General features: G+C 51.2%; 1 protein-coding gene across 1 annotated transcript in view; it reads left to right on the top strand.

Moving 5' to 3' along the window:
• The first annotated feature begins 4,650 nt into the window (after positions 1-4,650).
• Positions 4,651-19,052, top strand: part of LOC148647018 (uncharacterized) — a 77,759-nt gene continuing 63,357 nt past the window's right edge. The window contains exons 1-2 of the mRNA XM_088609481.1: positions 4,651-4,705; positions 10,825-11,915. Of these exons, the coding sequence (XP_088465607.1) occupies positions 4,651-4,705; positions 10,825-11,915 (1,146 nt within the window). The remainder of the gene's footprint in view (positions 4,706-10,824; positions 11,916-19,052) is intronic.

Genomic DNA, 19,052 nt, shown 5'->3' with positions numbered 1-19,052 from the left:
GGCTCCCTCCAGGTCTCGCTGGGGACTGAAAGGTAAACATGCTGGACAGGTCCAGCCCTACCATCAGTCCGGGCTCCAGGGCGGCTTCAAAGTAATCCTCGTCTTCCTCGAGGATACTCTCTGCCACCACTTCGGGAAGGCTCTTTTCTTCCCTTTCTCCAGGACTTTCGGGGACCTCCAGTTGCTCCTGGGCCTCGGGGGAGGGGGGCTCCATTTCCTGGGCTGCCTCTTCCTGTTGTTCCTGGGCCTCGGGGGAGGGGGTTCCGACTTCCTGTGCTGCCTCTTCTTGTTGTCCCTGGGCCTCGGGGGAGGGGGTTACCTCTTCCTGGGCTGCCTCCTCCTGTTGTCCGTGGGACTCGGGGGAGGGGGGTTCTGTTTCCTGGGTTGTTACTTGTCGTCTTTGGGCCTCAGGGGGGAGGGTTTCCATTTCCTGGGGCGCCTCCTCCGGTTGTTCCTGGGCCTCGAGGGAAGAAAGTTCCCTAGAGGAAACGGTTTTCCCTTACTACTCTTTTTTTCTGTCCTTCCGAAGGTGGATCCGCCCTGCCTCTCTTCTCCCGCTTTCGCTTTCCCTTCTTGCTGGGAGTTATCCAGGGCCCTTCCTCCGGTCGGCCAATTTGTCCATCTTCCTGGTGGCCATCTTGTGGCACCGGTGCGGCTGGGGGTTTCGGTTCTCTGTGGGGGAGGTGCGGGTTCTTTGTTCTCACCTCTCTCCCTTTGTCTTGAGACCGGTTTCTGCCGGCCGGCTTCCACCACCTGCGCAAACAAAGGTTTGCTTACCTTGCATTGGCGAAGGAGGTGTCCCTCGGCGCTGCATCCGTCGCACTTTTTGGCTGCCCGGCAGGTTTTTGCCAGGTGCCCGTCTTCGTTGCAGTTGTGACATCTGACGATGTCACACGTGTTTGCCTTGTGGCCGGACTGTCTGCACTTGTTGCAGAAATCCGGCATCCTGGGGTAGTAAAGGTACCCCCTGTCGGCTCCGATGTTGAAGCGAGCCGGGGGGTACTGGAAACTGTTGACGCCCTCTGGGTCCTCTTTCAGGAGGACTCGGTACTGGCGTTTGCCATACCAGACGCCGTCGTCACTGATCTCTGTCGGTTTTCCCACCACAGTTACATACCTCCCTAGGTATGCTGTTACCCGTTCCGTTGGTACGTAGGGGTTGTATGTGTGAACTGTGATGGTCCTCTGATTCGTCTTCCTCATAGGCCTGAAATCAGAGAAACCGGGGTGCTTACCTTTTTCTCTGATCAGTCTCGTTGCCTTTTCATACGAGGCATCCGTGGCCATGTAGGCCTCCATGTATCTCTCTGCCTTGTTGTCCTGGAGGCAGTAGAGATCTCCGGCCACCAACTGCAGGATCCCTCGCAGGAAGGTCATAAAAAAGGATTTTGCAGTCGGCATCGTCTCCGTTTTCTTGGTCCAGTGGAACCGGATCAGTGTCCTCTTGTCTGCCATCTGGAAAGGAGAAAAAGGGGAAAAAAAGGAGGGAAAGAGAGAGAGCAAAAGGAGCTAAAGGAGCAGCAAGGGAGTCCTGGCCTTTGTCCTTGTGGGCAAAGCCCAGCTAGGTGCAGGCGCAGGAAGAGAGAGAGAGAGGAGAGCGGAAAGTGCTTCCGAGTCTCGAGGTGTAAAGCAAGCACCGCGGGCAGGCCATGTGTACCTACTCCCAGCCAAGAGGCCAAGGAGGCAGAGAGAGAGGGAGAGAGAGAGGGAGCGGATAGCGCTTCCGAGTCTCGAGGAAGAAAGCAAGCACCGCGGGCAGGCCACGTGTACCTACTCCCAGCCAAGAGGCCAAGGAGGCGGAGCAAGAGAAAGGGGGAGGGGAGAGGAGAGGAGAGAGCAGAGAGAGAGAACGTTGCTGCCGGATCCCACCCAGCTCAGCTGCTGCTTGGCTTTAACCCCCTAGGCTCAACCTAGAGCGATACCAGCTCAAGCACTCTTCAGGATCTTCGATCGCCTTCTAGACCTTTGGAAAGACAAGAACTGTGGGCATGAACTTGAACTTGATCTTAGCCAAAAGGCCGAGAAGTGATTGCTTGATTGGTTTCTGGGAAAATTGGCCGTGGCGTGAGTGTGTCTGTTTGTGTCTGCTCTGCAATGGACTGGTGCCCCATCCATGGTGTATTCTTCCTTGAAAACATTGCTTGCTGTTATGGGCTCCAGCTCTCTTATGACCCTGAATTGAAATCAGCAGATAGAAAATGGATGGATAGAATATAACATTAATATACAGTGCTGTGAAAAAGTAATTACACCCCATGAAAAGGTGTGTGTTTTTCAACATATTTGCATGTATGGATATTTGATCTTCATTGCAACAATACTCATAGATAAAGGTGATCTAATTTAACAAATAACAATGAAAATTATTAATTGCAATCATTTATTCAACAAAAAAAAGTCAGAAATGCAATTGTCTGCTGAGGAAAAAATAAGTACACCCCCTATCTTCAATAGCTGTTGTCCTTCTGCCCCCTTTGGCAGAAATCACTTCTTGTAGGCATTAGGTAATTGTCCATCAGTCTCCTACATCGACTTGGATACATTTTTGCCCACCTCTCCTTACAGAACTCCATCAACGGTGTGATGTTTGAGGGCTTTCTTGTATGTACTGCCCGCTCCAAGTCCCGCCACAGCATTTCTATGGGGTTAAGATCTGGGCTTGGACTTGGCCATTCCAAAACCCTCAATTTCTTCTTTTTGAGCCATTCTTTTGCCAGAAAGCTTGTTCTATTTCCCCTCAATTTTCTGTACAAGAAATGCCTTTTGTTCCTGGATTGAAATGTACTTCCACATATGTTCCCTTGTGTCCTCTGCTTTGTCTGCTACAGTATACAGAGATCTGTTTATATCTGTATATATTGTACATATACTTATATCATTTCAAAAAGTAATCTTAAGTAAAGTACTTGCTTACTTAAGGAGACAATGGAAAGGGACTTTGAAACAATGAACTCCAGGAGGTTGTGGCAAAAAATGAAAACAGTCACAAACATGAATTCTTCAAAGAAGAGCTTCCATACAATGGATGAACTGGCTAAAGCAAATGAGCTGAATGACTTTTATCTGAGGTTTTAGACACAGGAATTCTCTGGTGCATGTGACAGTATATTAGATATTATTGCAGCTGACAGTAGTGCTGGTAGGCTTTGTAAGGAAACCCTTGTAGTGTGCTCTAACAAGGCACCAGTTCTGTAGGGGTTTGGGCATTTACTGGGACAATTATTAATTGTAGCAGTAAGTCACAAAATTGATTCTTTTAATGGCCTTAGAATCCAACCATGCGATATAACTCAAACAACGCACACACACACGTACTAATACAAGAGGATACATTTATTAATACATAAAATGTGCATATAAACATAACAGATCTTATTGTGAGGGTTATCAGAATACAAAAGATATATATTCATTCAGTTACGAAGAGTTACACGTATCAAGAGCATTCATTTAGACCGTTTCGTAATTGAACTTGGTTACAACTTCTATATTAGATACTCAAAACAAGTACATAACTCTTAGGAATTAAATTGATATCAACTGGTTAGGATAACAATTGAATTCATGAGCAGTAATGCAGTGAAGTTGAATACTCATCCTATCTCTGGGGATTCAGATCTCCTGCGGGCACAAAGAAGCAGTTGCAGGCTTGTTGCTGTCCAATCCGCGCTCTCTGTCTCCATGCCAGGCTGTGCTGTACAGCTTGTGACGGTGCGCTGCTGATGCTCTCTGAAGACCGGCTAGTTAGTTTTGGCTAAAACTAGAAAAGTTGTGCACAGGAGAAAAGATGACTGTGGGTCCCAGCAGGTCAGGAAGAAGACCGGTTCCTTCCTGATGAAGCGCTAGTTCTGAATAGTGATTCAGCTGTCCACAGTTCCGACCTGTTCACAAGGCTTGCTGCTGATGCTGACCTTGGATCTTTTGGTTACTCTCTGGCAACCTCTGCTGTCGACTCTTAGAGCAAAGGAAAGTTCTGGCACTCGGACACACTGGCCGTTCCGTGGTTGTCCGGGCTGAGTCTCAGGATGGTCAGGAGGTGCACTGCGAGAATGTCCTGCCCTTGGGAGCCTTTCTGCTCCTGGGCCGTCCTGCCCTGGAATTGTCTCGTACCCCTGGAATTCTTCTCTTTGGAAATTCTCCTTCGAATTCTTCTCTGTCTTGCCTGTTTTTACCTGGAGGAACTTCAGCTCGTTCATTGGCTGAAAGTTTCATGGGCATCAGAGACCCACGTGGGTTACTCTGCCCTACCAGTTCCTGATTGGTTGATCAAGGTGAGATATGAGTCACTTACTCCTGATACTTAGGAATGCAGTCCAGATGTCCATCTGGCACTCCCTAGACAGATAGGCACCAATGGATGACCATTGATCATGATAGCCAGGCTTAGCTAAGTGCATCCCTATTTGGGAGCTGTCCCTTATCAAAAGAAACCTTAAATCAGCCTGCATGAATAGCTTCTCTGTGGCTGCACCACAGAGATGAACAGAGAGATGGGGCCTCATTTGGGAAAGCACAGCAACACTTAATTCTGTCTTATTAACAAGCATTGCCGCTACACCCTAATGAGGAGATATGGATCCTGTGCAGCCGCAGGAGTAGGTGGTAGACACGGCAACAAAAAATCCGAATCAAGAGGCGGGTTCGTGGTCAATGGGTGTAAGGAAGGTCGAAATCCAGGACAAACACCGGTTGCAAGCAATCCAAGGTGAGAGGCGAGATCATGGTCGAAGGGAGTAAGGTAGGTAGAAATCCGGGACAAACACAGTGATAAAGAATCCGAGTAGAGAGGCGTTGTCTGAAGTCAAAAGGCAAAGTGGTAAAAAATCCAGAGTGACACAGGGTAAAGAATCGCCAGGGATCTCAGGGAGTAAACTCAATACCGAGCAGCAAAAAGTGGGTTGGAAACGCTTAAATACTGCAGCCTGCATCTGGTGTTGAGTAAACATGTGCGGTGGCGCTTGTAATTATCGCCCTGCTGCTGGCACTGATTAGTTCTCTTGGGGGCTGGTCTGGGCACGCTGGTGGTCGTAACAGGCTGTAATAAGTCCGCAGATGACCACACAATCTTTCAGCCACATACAGTATGTGCGAAGAAGGCAACAGGCCCCGATGGCATCACTGCTTCTCTTTTAAAAAATTGGCTGGAATCAACACCAGCACGGTGTCCTATCTTTTATCTGTTAACTCTCACTCTGTTCCAGTGCTGTGGAAAAAAGTAATGATCGTGCTAATACCCAAAAAGCCCTGTCCCTCAGATAACAATGACTACAGGCCGGTAGCACTGACGTCTGTTGAGATAAAATGCTTAGAGAGGATTTTGGTTTCCATGCTGTGCTCAGAAGTGAACACTATACTGAATCCATATCAGTTTGCATATAAACACCGGCAGGGCACCGATGATGCAATTAACAACATTATGTATCTTGTTCTAAAACACCTAAAGGATCCCAATGCCTATGCTCGGGTGCTGTTTGTAGACTTTAGCTCTTCATTTAATACGCTGCAGCTCCATCTATTGATAAGCAAGTTGAAGCAAATGTCCATTAGCCATAACATTATAAGATGGTACCATTCATTTTTAACAAATAGTACACAGTATGTCAGGGTCAACAAAACTCTTTCTGTGTCACGATCTATTAGCACAGGTGCCCCTCAGGGCTGTGTGAGCTCTCCAGTTCTGTTCACACTTTATACAAATGATTGTACAAGCAGTAGTCAAAGCAACTTCATTTTCAAATTCTTAGATGATACAGCTGTTCTTGGCTTAATACATAGAGGTAGCAGTTCATCTGTATACATGTCAGAAATCCAAAGGTTTGTGCAATAGTGTGACAACAATAGCCTAATTCTGAATGTTAAAAAAACCCCAAACGAAACAGTTTTCGATCACAGAGCAGTTGGAGATCACTCACAGGTAGTAATCCACAACAAACTTATTGATTCATATAAGCACTTGGGTGTACACATAGAGAGTAACCTGTGCTTGTCTACTGTGGAAATTACCCTCCTCTTCCAGACAGCTTTGTATGTCATGGGAGTGAAATAGCACCTCTCCCTGCAGACAATCTTTGAAAAATCCAAAATCAAACAGGCAGGAAAAATTATATCAGATCCTTCCCACATCCTCAACTCTGAATGTCAACTTCTTCCTTCTGGCAAACGTTTTAGGGTTCCCAAATGTAAGTCAAACAGATACAAACATTCCTGTGTTCCACTATCCATTAAAGCTGACAACGCAAATGTCAAGGATAAACACAATTTTGACTCTTACAACCCACTTGAGTCCAATATGTTTTGTTTTGTGTTATACTGTACATGTGGAACAGAATTATGTGCAATGTTTTTCTTATTTTTTTGTAATAGAATAATTTGCAATGTTTTTCTTTTCTTCTTTTTTGCATTCTATTTAAATGTACAGGAGTTCTGGGTGTCCATAAAACAATTCCCTCAGGGTACAATACAATTTTATCTTATCTTATATTGATGGTCAATGTTGGAGCACTAAATAAACTGGGAAATGCCTTAAACAGTTTGTAAAATTGCCTGATTCATTTTGGGATTGACCGCCTCAAAAGAAAGGCAGTCATTGAGAAATGTGACTATAGCGATTTAGTATGAGATCGAAAGGAGGCTGACAGTCCATGTGAATGTGCTAGCTACCTGGAACAACATAGGTATGCAATCCACTCCCAGCCCAGGTATAACAGAAATATTATCTTATTTCTTTGAATAGCTGTGCGAATGAGGAATGTAGGTTATGTAATGATGATGTTTTCTTGAGGTTTTTTCTTAGTTTGAAAGAACAGATCTTCTCTCCCTTTTTTGCAGCTCTTTGTAAAAGACTTACTCTATTGTTGAACAAATTTAGTTCGCTTTCAAGAAATAAAATGAACAAATCAATGTTTGTCCTGTTTTAAACAGTATATAATGTACAGATGCAGCCATTCAAAATGCGCGGGCGATACCGCATTATTTTCCGGTGCGCTGTACGCAGTCTACCGCGAGTTACCGGTCAATACCGCTAGTTTCAAAGAAATGTTTGTTAAAAAAAAAAGGTCATGGTTCCACAGTGGGATTCGATCACAGACCGTGTGATATGGGAGTCAGGAACCTAACCCAGCGCCACCGGCAAGGTCACATGTAGAGTACTGAAAAAGCACTACAGAAACATTATCAACAGACAATGTACAGCGTGTACTATTCTTGTGTTGTGGTACATGAATATAATTATATCGTTATTAATTTCTTTAGATATGCGATTCCATATTATATTCAATTTTAATCAAATTCTAAAAGTATGCTTGTTGACTCCGGTATCACGTTAGTTAAAGACTTTGATGCTTAAAATGTTTAGGGAGAAATGGAATACTGGTGTGTATGTTTTCATTAAAGTACCGAGACCAGCCATATACTGTATGTTTAAGTTCCAAAATTAATATCGTTTACACGCGTTGCAGTATGCTCCTATTCTTTTTATGCTCAGGCACTAAGATTTCCCTTCAGTGGTAAAATTCCATATAAATATTCAATACTTAAACGGGCACAGTAAAGACGTTTACTGTAAATCTTTCTACGACAGACCAACGGACCACGAGTGCCCCTGTCGGTCAACCAATCACGTACCGTGGTACCGCGCGTCATTGTGCATCACAATGCGCTAAGCCGTAGCCAATTACCTCCGGTACGTGTGTGTACCGCGCACTTTGAATGGCTGCATCTTTAGATATGAGTTTGCTTGTAAAGATTCTGATGGGTAAACATTTTAAATATTTCAGGTTTTAAATCTATTCATTCTTGCAGTTGAGTATTTAATAATAATATTAACTATTGCTCAAATAGTCCTAGAAATAGAGATTTTAATACACAGCTGCCAACTTCCCATTTTGCTCCAGGAACATGTCTGTAATTAAAAGCACTTTTCTCTCCGGTATCAATGTGTTCAGTTCAGTGCTTCCGCTCCTTTCTCTTCTGCGAAAGAATCACAAGCTCTGGAGAAAAATGCCATTGTTTTTTTATCCTGAAGTTTGTGCTGAAATAATCTTGAAGTATTTCCTTGTTCCATGGAATAGGTGTGTGAGTGAAGGAGTTCAGGTTGTGTAACTAGTCTCATGATAAAATTTGTATCTGTACCATTTTTCTTTATAAAGGCAATCTTAACTCTCAAGTAGAAATTTATTTTATCCATGGAACTGTAGTAAGTGCATGAGAAACTTACTTAGTTGAAGAGGAGAAAAAAAGACATATTGGGAAAATGACAATGAAATTATATGATAGCATAAGGATAAACACAATTTTGACTCTAACAACCTACTTGAGTGCAATATGTTTTTTGATGTGTTAGAAATGTTACATGTTGTTATGTGTTATACTGTACATTTGCAATAGAGTGATGTGTTATGTTTTTCGTATTTTTTGTAATAGAATAATGCAATGTTTATTTTCTTCTTTTTTTTTTGCTTGCATTCTATTTAAATGTACAGGAGTGCTGGGTGTCCATAAAAAATTATCTCAGGTGACAATAAAATCTTATCTTATCTTATCTCTGGTACAATGTAGAATTCATAGTTGACTATGATGGCAAGCTGGCCAGGCCTTGAGGCAGAAAAGCAGCCCCAAACCATAATGCTTCCACCACCATGGTTTACAATTGGTATGAGGTTCTTTTGGTCAAAGGCAGTTTTTGTTTTTCGCCAAACATGACACCTGGCATTGTGGCCAAACAGCTCTACTCTTGTCTCATCCGTCCAGAGCACACTGTTCCAATAGTCCTGATCTTCACCTAGGTGTTGTCTGGCAAACTTCAGTTGTGCATCTATATTCTTTTTTGAGAGCAGAGGCTTCTTCCTTCCTGACCTCACATGTAGGGCAAAGTTATGCAGTCTCTTTCAGATAGTTGATTCATGAAACTTTGACATTGATTGAGGCAAGACTTGCCTGTAAATCCCTTGATGTTATCCTGGGGTTCTTGGAGACTTTCTGCAGCACCTTTGGTCAGCTCTTGGTCTGAATTTGGTGAGATGACCTGGCCTGGACAGATTGCCAGTGGTTTGAAACTTTCTCCATTTGCAGATGGTCTTTCTGACAGTGGAGTGATTGACTACAAATTGCTTGGAAATGGCTTTAAAACCCTTCCCAGACTGATAGGCATCAACAATCTTTCTTCTGAGGGCCTCAGAGAGCTCTTGTGATCTTGGCATGATGTAGCCACACACCTCAATTGCTAAGACCAAACCAGACCGCAGGTTTCTGATGTTTTTATAAGGCAGTGCCCTCCAAGTTACTCTCTAATGATGTTCTAATCATTTGCACCTGATTCTAATTTTAAGCATTTGATGCAATGATAAAAGTAACTGTTACTAACTTTTTCCCCACAAGGAAATTGCCTTTCTGTTGATTTAAATAGTACAAATGAGTGCAAAATTTGATTTTTCAATGTTGAGTTTTTAAATAAGATCACCCTCATCTATCAGTATTGTTGAAATGATGATCCTTTTGTCCAAAAATGTAACAAAAGACAAACCTTTTCATGGGGTGTACTTACTTTTTCACACCACTGTACATGTTTATTACAGGGTATTTTAACAGAATGTACAAATTCAGCTGTGTTCAGTCCCACTGTTTCTGTAGGGTCCTGTGACACTGTGTAAGGGGTGGGGGGTCCGGGGGGTATGTGACTGATCGAGCTGGTGGGGAGGGGAAGGTGGATGACAGGTGAGACACAGACAGTTCACGAGGAAATGGAAGTGCTCCCTTCAGGACACTGCAAGAGCGGAGCCACAGAAGGGCAGTGCAGACTGAAACTGAATTAACATAAATGTGTTTATTTACTAATTTCACACATGATGTACAAACCAAAACATATTCAGTCCCACAGTAGCAGCTATGCAGCTGTTCTTAGTCTCAGTACCCTGTAGTTCCTGTTTCTGAGACTGAGCAGCTCCTGAAGAGCTGAGGGTGGGTTTTGTACAGATGCATATCACTGTGTTGAGGAGAGGAGAGCTACAACCACTCTGTCCACAGTAGTAATCTCCTGCGCCATCAGCCTGGATTGCAGTCATATTCATTGTTAAGGCTGCTCTAGACGAACTCATGATGAATTGTTTATGAATCCCAGACTGATTGTTTGATGTGAGATAAACCAGGTGCTGGTCTAGCCTGGCAAGGTTTCTGCTGAGATGCTGAATGTACAGTTGATAGAGACAGAATCTCCTGGAGAACAGTCTGAGCTGCTGGGGACTGAACAGTCTGCCCACTGGACTCTGTAGATGAAATGGAAACGAACAATAAATGATTTACAATTGATTTTAATTGACATTGTCCACTAGAGGTCATCAAATGCTCCCTCTGATCAGTGAATAGCTGGAACAGCTCTTGACAAGGGCACATTCTGTCACATACAGTACTATAATAATTCACAGATATAGTGTTTTTCATTCTAAAGGAGTCTTAATGCTTTACATGTAGTGCTTTACACTTAATCCAATACTGTAACGCCCTCGCCTGGTGGTGAGGAGGAAGCACCCCTAGGCGCTCGTAGTACCACTGGGCATGCTGGGAGTGGTAGCCGGGGAGAGTCTGAGGGTCAGCACGATGACCAGCGGCTGACCCTACCTGTGTAAATAATGTCCTAGTGATTCTAGTGCCCTGTGTAGTCCTGTAAAAGTGTAGTGTGTTGTTAGGTAATTACCACCCTAACTATGTTTACGTGTTCCGTCAGTCTCCTCATGTGTGTGTAGATCCTGTGTTTGGTTTTGTGTGGTTGTAAACGAATAAAGCTAATGCTTGTTTGTTAATCGCGTCTCCACTCGTCCTTGTTCTGTAAAGAACCTCCAAACGCTACATTGGTGTCAGAAGCGGGCAGAATGGACAACTCGTGGCAGACACTACCCGATTCTATAAAGCGCTGGCTGACGCTGAAAGAAACAAAACCCGTCGGCAGCGCACAGAGGGAGCCTGAGCAACTCCTGGGTGCGACAGGTGGCCACAGCCCTTACCAGGGCTATTCAATAGTGGTTCCGCCGGTAGAATTGGGGCGACCGGCCACTACTCCTGGTCAGCGAGCACCCCAGATAGAGGATACTCTCCCTGCCGGAGCCGATCAGCAATTCCCACACCCATCGGCGCGGGTGAGACCAGGTCGCTACAATGGGGAAGTGCCGTGGGAAATCTACGAGGCGCAGTTCCAGCTCGCGGCCCGGACGAATGGCTGGAGCCAGGCGGAGATGGTTGGCCACCTGGCGGCGGCGCTGGAAGGAGCGGCCTGCCAGGCGCTCTTGGACGTCCCGGAGCAGGACAGAGGCGAATACACGGCGCTGGCGGCGGCTCTCCAGCTGCGCTTCGGTGTGGAGGAGGCGTCGGACTTGATGCGGGAGAGGCTGGCCCTGCGGCGGCGCCAACCAGGAGAGCGACTGGGCCCGGTTGCCACTGATGTTGCGTTCCTCGCCCGCCGAGGATACCCAACTTTCCCCCGGAAGCAGGAGATGACTCTCCAGGCCTTTCTCAAGGCCCTCTCACCCGAGGAGCTGCGGCGCCACGTGCAGCTGGCCGCGCCAACATTGCTGGAGCAGGCCTTGGCCCTTGCTACACGGGCTGAGGCCGTGTTCGGGGTGGCTGGAAGCACCAGCAGACGCAGTGCGCCCTGCCGGCTGACCGAGACGGCGACGGAGGGATCCAGCGAGGGGGAAGAGGAGCCAGCCCGGGCAGCGACCCCCGCGGAACAGCCCCGCACGCTGATTTGCAACCGCTGCGGGAAGAGGGGACACCGAGCCCGGTTCTGCCGGGCACCCGAACCTCGCACTCCTCGATCGGCGTCGGGAAACGGGAACGGGGCGGCTCAGCGTGGGGAAGGCCGCCCCTCGAACACCTCAACCCCCGCTCCGGAGAGCGCTGTTAAGACTGGCGCCCCTCACGCCACCGTGGGGCGAGTCGGCTGTAGCCGGGGCCTGTACCTCCACTGCAAAATCGAGGACCAACCCTGCCTGGCCCTACTCGACACCGGTTCATCGGTAACCCTACTCCGGCCGGGCGTCCTCCCCGACACCGAGGGCACCAACCCCCCAGGATGGGAGGCTTCCAGCCTGTGGCTAAGGACCGTGACGGGACAGCTCGCTGCAGTCCGGGGGAAACAGGTGCTTGCCTTCCGTCTAGGTGCAGCGACGGTGCGCCACCCCTGCTACCTTGCACCCATCCAGGAGGACTGCATTCTGGGGCTGGACGTACTGCAGCGAGTGGGGGCCAGTTTGGACTTGAGCCGGCAGGAGTTGGTGTGGCAGGGCTCTGACTAGGCCTGAGCGGAACTACTGCGTGACCCGTCGCGAGCTGCTGGCGGTGATGGCGGCGGTCCACCACTTCAGGCCGTACCTGTTCGGGACCCGGTTCCGGTTGAGGACCGACCATGCGTCCCTCACCTGGCTGCTCCACTTTAAGGAGCCAGAGGGGCAGATGGCGCGATGGATAGAGATCCTGCAGGAGTACGACTTCACTGTCGTGCACCGTGCGGGGTCTCGCCATCTCAATGCCGACGCTCTCTCGCGGCGCCCCTGCGAGGCCGCGGACTGCCATCACTGCGCCCGGCGGGAGCAGCGTGAGGAGGCTGTCCGCACCGTGGCGGGGGTGAGCACCGCGGCCACGGCCCGGGAGGGGCCGCTGGGGGTGGGCCTGCCAGACCAGGCCTGTGAGCCGGGGAGCGAGCGTGCCGGATCCTGCTCCCGAGTCAGCCGGGGGGCCAGACAAGGCAGAGGCGGCGGGGGCCGAGCGTTGAGTGGAAGCGAGGCGCGCCATTGAGGATCTCTACCAGCGGAGCTGCGAGGGCCTCGATCAGGACCAGCGGCAGCGGCTCCAGGAGCTACTCGCCCAGAATGAAGACCTCTTTGAGGCGAGAGATGAGGACTGCAACCGCACTGCCCTGGTCCAACACGAGATCAACACCGGCGACGCTCGGCCCATCCGCATCCCACCGGGACGCATGATTCACGCCAAGCAGACCGCCGCCGAGGAAAAGATCCGGGAGATGGCCGCAGCGGGGGTGATTGAGCCCTCCGCGAGCCCGTGGTCGGCGCCAGCTGTACTGGTAAAAAAAAAAGACGGCTCGTGGAGGTTCTGCGTCAACTACCGCAAGCTGAACGAGGTCACCCGGAAAGATTCCTACCCCCTGCCGAGGATAGATGACGCCCTAGACTACATCACTGGGTCGACCTGGTTCAGCTCCCTGGACCTCCGCTGCGGCTACTGGCAGGTACCGCTTGCTCCCAATGCTCGCCCGAAGACGGCCTTTTCTATCGGCCAGGGCCTCTGGCAGTTTACTGTCATGCCTTTTGGCCTGTGCAATGCCCCGGCGACGTTCGAGAGGCTGATGGAGAGGGTGCTGGCATCTGTCCCGCGGAACCAGTGTGTGCTGTACCTGGACGATTTGCTGGTTCATGCCCGGGGCTTCGACCAGGCCTTGACAAACCTCCAGGCGGTGCTGGCCTGCATCCGCCGTGCTGGCCTGAGGCTCAACCCCCGCAAGTGCGAGCTCCTGCGGCGGGAGGTGACCTTCCTGGGACATGTTGTTGGACCGCGAGGGGTGGCTACGGACCCAGGTAAGGTCGCCGCAGTGAGGGGCTGGCCGACTCCACGAGCTCCGCAGCTTTCTGGGGTTGGCCTCGTACTATCGGAGGTTCGTCCGGGACTTTGCCAGCATCGCTGCCCCGCTGCACCGCCTCACCGACAAGGGCCGCCGTTTTGACTGGGACTCGGGCTGTGAGACTGCCTTCGGCCGGTTGCGTGAAGCTCTGGTGGGGGCCCCCGTGCTGGCCTACCCCGACCCGCGGTTGCCGTATGTTCTCGACACCGACGCGAGTGACTCGGGGGTGGGTGCGGTGTTGGCGCAGGAGGGGCCGGATGGGGAGCGCGTAGTGGCTTACTATAGTCGGGCTCTGACTAGGCCTGAGCGGAACTACTGCGTGACCCGTCGCGAGCTGCTGGCGGTGATGGCGGCGGTCCACCACTTCAGGCCGTACCTGTTCGGGACCCGGTTCCGGTTGAGGACCGACCATGCGTCCCTCACCTGGCTGCTCCACTTTAAGGAGCCAGAGGGGCAGATGGCGCGATGGATAGAGATCCTGCAGGAGTACGACTTCACTGTCGTGCACCGTGCGGGGTCTCGCCATCTCAATGCCGACGCTCTCTCGCGGCGCCCCTGCGAGGCCGCGGACTGCCATCACTGCGCCCGGCGGGAGCAGCGTGAGGAGGCTGTCCGCACCGTGGCGGGGGTGAGCACCGCGGCCACGGCCCGGGAGGGGCCGCTGGGGGTGGGCCTGCCAGACCAGGCCTGTGAGCCGGGGAGCGAGCGTGCCGGATCCTGCTCCCGAGTCAGCCGGGGGGCCAGACAAGGCAGAGGCGGCGGGGGCCGAGCGTTGAGTGGAAGCGAGGCGCGCCATTGAGGATCTCTACCAGCGGAGCTGCGAGGGCCTCGATCAGGACCAGCGGCAGCGGCTCCAGGAGCTACTCGCCCAGAATGAAGACCTCTTTGAGGCGAGAGATGAGGACTGCAACCGCACTGCCCTGGTCCAACACGAGATCAACACCGGCGACGCTCGGCCCATCCGCATCCCACCGGGACGCATGATTCACGCCAAGCAGACCGCCGCCGAGGAAAAGATCCGGGAGATGGCCGCAGCGGGGGTGATTGAGCCCTCCGCGAGCCCGTGGTCGGCGCCAGCTGTACTGGTAAAAAAAAAAGACGGCTCGTGGAGGTTCTGCGTCAACTACCGCAAGCTGAACGAGGTCACCCGGAAAGATTCCTACCCCCTGCCGAGGATAGATGACGCCCTAGACTACATCACTGGGTCGACCTGGTTCAGCTCCCTGGACCTCCGCTGCGGCTACTGGCAGGTACCGCTTGCTCCCAATGCTCGCCCGAAGACGGCCTTTTCTATCGGCCAGGGCCTCTGGCAGTTTACTGTCATGCCTTTTGGCCTGTGCAATGCCCCGGCGACGTTCGAGAGGCTGATGGAGAGGGTGCTGGCATCTGTCCCGCGGAACCAGTGTGTGCTGTACCTGGACGATTTGCTGGTTCATGCCCGGGGCTTCGACCAGGCCTTGACAAACCTCCAGGCGGTGCTGGCCTGCATCCGCCGTGCTGGCCTGAGGCTCAACCCCCGCAAGTGCGAGCTCCTGCGGCGGGAGGTGACCTTCCTGGGACATGTTGTTGGACCGCGAGGGGTGGCTACGGACCCAGGTAAGGTCGCCGCAGTGAGGGGCTGGCCGACTCCACGAGCTCCGCAGCTTTCTGGGGTTGGCCTCGTACTATCGGAGGTTCGTCCGGGACTTTGCCAGCATCGCTGCCCCGCTGCACCGCCTCACCGACAAGGGCCGCCGTTTTGACTGGGACTCGGGCTGTGAGACTGCCTTCGGCCGGTTGCGTGAAGCTCTGGTGGGGGCCCCCGTGCTGGCCTACCCCGACCCGCGGTTGCCGTATGTTCTCGACACCGACGCGAGTGACTCGGGGGTGGGTGCGGTGTTGGCGCAGGAGGGGCCGGATGGGGAGCGCGTAGTGGCTTACTATAGTCGGGCTCTGACTAGGCCTGAGCGGAACTACTGCGTGACCCGTCGCGAGCTGCTGGCGGTGATGGCGGTGGTCCACCACTTCAGGCCGTACCTGTTCGGGACCCGGTTCCGGTTGAGGACCGACCATGCGTCCCTCACCTGGCTGCTCCACTTTAAGGAGCCAGAGGGGCAGATGGCGCGATGGATAGAGATCCTGCAGGAGTACGACTTCACTGTCGTGCACCGTGCGGGGTCTCGCCATCTCAATGCCGACGCTCTCTCGCGGCGCCCAAGCGAGGCCGCGGACTGCCATCACTGCGCCCGGCGGGAGCAGCGTGAGGAGGCTGTCCGCACCGTGGCGGGGGTGAGCACCGCGGCCACGGCCCGGGAGGGGCCGCTGGGGGTGGGCCTGCCAGACCTGGCGCAGCGTCAGGCAGCTGATCCTGACGTGGGGCCGGTGCTCCGCTGGAGGGCAGCAGGAGTGCGGCCTACGCGAGAGGAGCTCGCCCCACACCCGAAGTCCGTCAAGGCCCTCTGCGCCCTGTGGGAGGCCTTGGAGGTAAAGGACGGGGTGCTGCGCCGGGGGTGGCGGGTACCCTCCAGTGGCGAGGTACAGTGGCAGCTGGTGGTGCCTCGGTCGCTCCGCGGGGCGGTGCTCCGAGCGGTGCACGGCCAGCCGGGTGTGGGGCACTTCGGCGGTAAAAAAACCCTGCAGCGTCTCCGAGGCCATTTTTATTGGGGTCTTTGCCACCGGGACGTGGAGCGGTACTGCCGAACGTGTGCGGTGTGTGTGGCGCAGAAGGGTCCCCCCGAGCGCTCTCGGGCCCCCCTCCAACAACACCAGGTGGGGGCTCCTATGGAGCGGGTGGGAGTGGACGTTTTGGGCCCGTTTCCGCTCACCGAGGCCGGGAACCGCTACGTCTTGGTGGCCATGGATTACTTTACGAAGTGGCCGGAGGCCTACGCCCTCCCGGACCAGAGTGCCCCCACGGTGGCCGATGCACTGCTGGAGGGGATGTTTGCCAGGCTGGGGGTGCCGGAGGAGTTACACAGTGACCAGGGGCGTAACTTCGAGTCCCAGGTCTTCGCCAGAGTCTGCCAGCGCCTGGGGATTACTAAGATGGGGAGGCTCCAGAGGAGCAGCCGGGGCCGGAGCCGGCCGATAGTGGGGCGTCCGTGGATCGCCAGCCGTCACCGCGGCGCAGCGGCCGCTCACGCAGGGTTCCGCAGCAGTTGGCCGAATACGAGTACAGCCTGAGGGGGGTGTTCGACGTCGGCGAGACGCCAGACGCTTCAGGTGGGGGCAGTGTAACGCCCTCGCCTGGTGGTGAGGAGGAAGCGCCCCTAGGCGCTCGTAGTACCGCTGGGCATGCTGGGAGTGGTAGCCGGGGAGAGCACGATGACCAGCGGCTGACCCTACCTGTGTAAATAATGTCCTAGTGATTCTAGTGCCCTGTGTAGTCCTGTAAAAGTGTAGTGTGTTGTTAGGTAATTACTACCCTAACTATGTGTACGTGTTCCGTCAGTCTCCTCATGTGTGTGTAGATCCTGTGTTTGGTTTTGTGTGGTTGTAAACGAATAAAGCTAATGCTTGTTTGTTAATCGCGTCTCCACTCGTCCTTGTTCTGTAAAGAACCTGCAAACGCTACAATACTCTTCGTGTACCAGCAGCCCTACTACACAGCAGATCAAGTGAAGAAGAGAGAAATTGTTTCACCAGTTGAACTGAGTTGTACCTTCAGGTAGGCCATATTGTGCGTGACCAGAGCACCAATTTGCCAAAACACTGTGTTTTACAACCTGATTTACTCAGGACCTTTATTTAACATACTTGTCAAATGACGGCAACCCTACAGGCTGTAACATTGCTTGGGGAAATTCTGAAACCACAATAAATGTTAGTTTCTGTAGTTCTGAGCACTGTCATTTTAAGACATTGTAAATGTTAATTTGAAAAGTCAACCATCTTTTATACTTAATTGTAAAATCCTACTTTTACCAGTAGCCCAAGGCCTACTTTTTCTCTGAGCCCAAGGCTTCTGACTAGCCTTAGTGACTGCTACAGGACCTTGCACAAAAAACAATATTGCTCTATATGTGCTGGGGTTGTGCTCAAAGAAATCTCAGCGGTCTGGGAAGGCTGTGAATTAATCCATTATTTAATTCTACTTCATATCAGAAACAGGCTGATGGCTAAGAACAGAAGAGACAGAAAAGCCTGTTTTCCTGTTTTCAGGATCATGCCTGATACAATGTGTAGTACAGAATCATGCTACTACTGTTGCATGTGGTTTTTAGCAAAAAAAAAACATGACACAAATTTACAGTATGCCAGTTTCATGAACTACAAAAGGGAACTGCAGAAAAGATAATCATTAGAATACTTTCTCCTTTCCCCTATTTCTCTCTTATTCAAAACAATGCAAACACCCTTTTTCCCATTTCTTTCAACTTAATGTTTCATCGACACATAACAGTCTTGTCTTTCACTCCTGTGACTGTTCTCACTCAGTGTCTTTAGTAGCACAAACCAACAGCCTTGGTGTTCATGTTGGTTCTGTGACAAGGTTTTACATTTGCAACCCTACACAACATTCCAGATTTTTGAAAATATCCCTTCATAAGATCTTTAGTATGACATTAGAGGATTTAACTTTGACCTGAAATCAGCAGTCATCTCAGTGGTGACGAACAATAAAATCTGAATGCAAAATGCTAGAATTTAGGTCTTACTAGTACATTTTGCAAGCATCCCTGAACTGTAACTGTTAGTAGCAGATCCCATACCATTTCCCTTATCTGTGAATACACTGTATCATAACCACAGGACCAGACCGGGTGCCTTTAACCCTACTCCTCTTAGGAATCAGGTGTTCATGGACTATGGTCAGACTGCATCCAAATTTTGGGAGAATCTTGACATCCTTTTACCTTTACCTGTGCCATGAAGCCCTGGACTGGAATGGGTTGAGTACTGGAAAATGTCCTCGTAGCCCTGACTCTTTTACCTCCATTTGTGTGGTCACTCTGCAATCACATGTCCTGGGGTTCCACATTGCCAGTACTCCACCTCTCTATTTTCAGAGACACAAATTGTCCTTGTCTGAGCTGAAAGTTTAGAGGGACGGCTACTCGCCCAGAATGAAGACCTCTTTGCGGCGAGAGATGAGGACTGCAACCGCACTGCCCTGGTCCAACACGAGATCAACACCGGCAACGCTCGGCCCATCCGCATCCCACCGGGACGCATGATTCACGCCAAGCAGACCGCCGCCGAGGAAAAGATCCGGGAGATGGCCGCAGCGGGGGTGATTGAGCCCTCCGCGAGCCCGTGGTCGGCGCCAGCTGTACTGGTAAAAAAAAAAGACGGCTCGTGGAGGTTCTGCGTCAACTACCGCAAGCTGAACGAGGTCACCCGGAAAGATTCCTACCCCCTGCCGAGGATAGATGACGCCCTAGACTACATCACTGGGTCGACCTGGTTCAGCTCCCTGGACCTCCGCTGCGGCTACTGGCAGGTACCG

Source organism: Lepisosteus platostomus, chromosome 16, assembly GCF_059453375.1.
Source record: "Lepisosteus platostomus isolate fLepPlt1 chromosome 16, fLepPlt1.hap1, whole genome shotgun sequence".
Lineage (NCBI taxonomy): Eukaryota > Metazoa > Chordata > Actinopteri > Semionotiformes > Lepisosteidae > Lepisosteus > Lepisosteus platostomus.
Note: the sequence above shows the minus strand (reverse complement) of the source record. Positions and strands in the feature narration are given on the sequence as shown.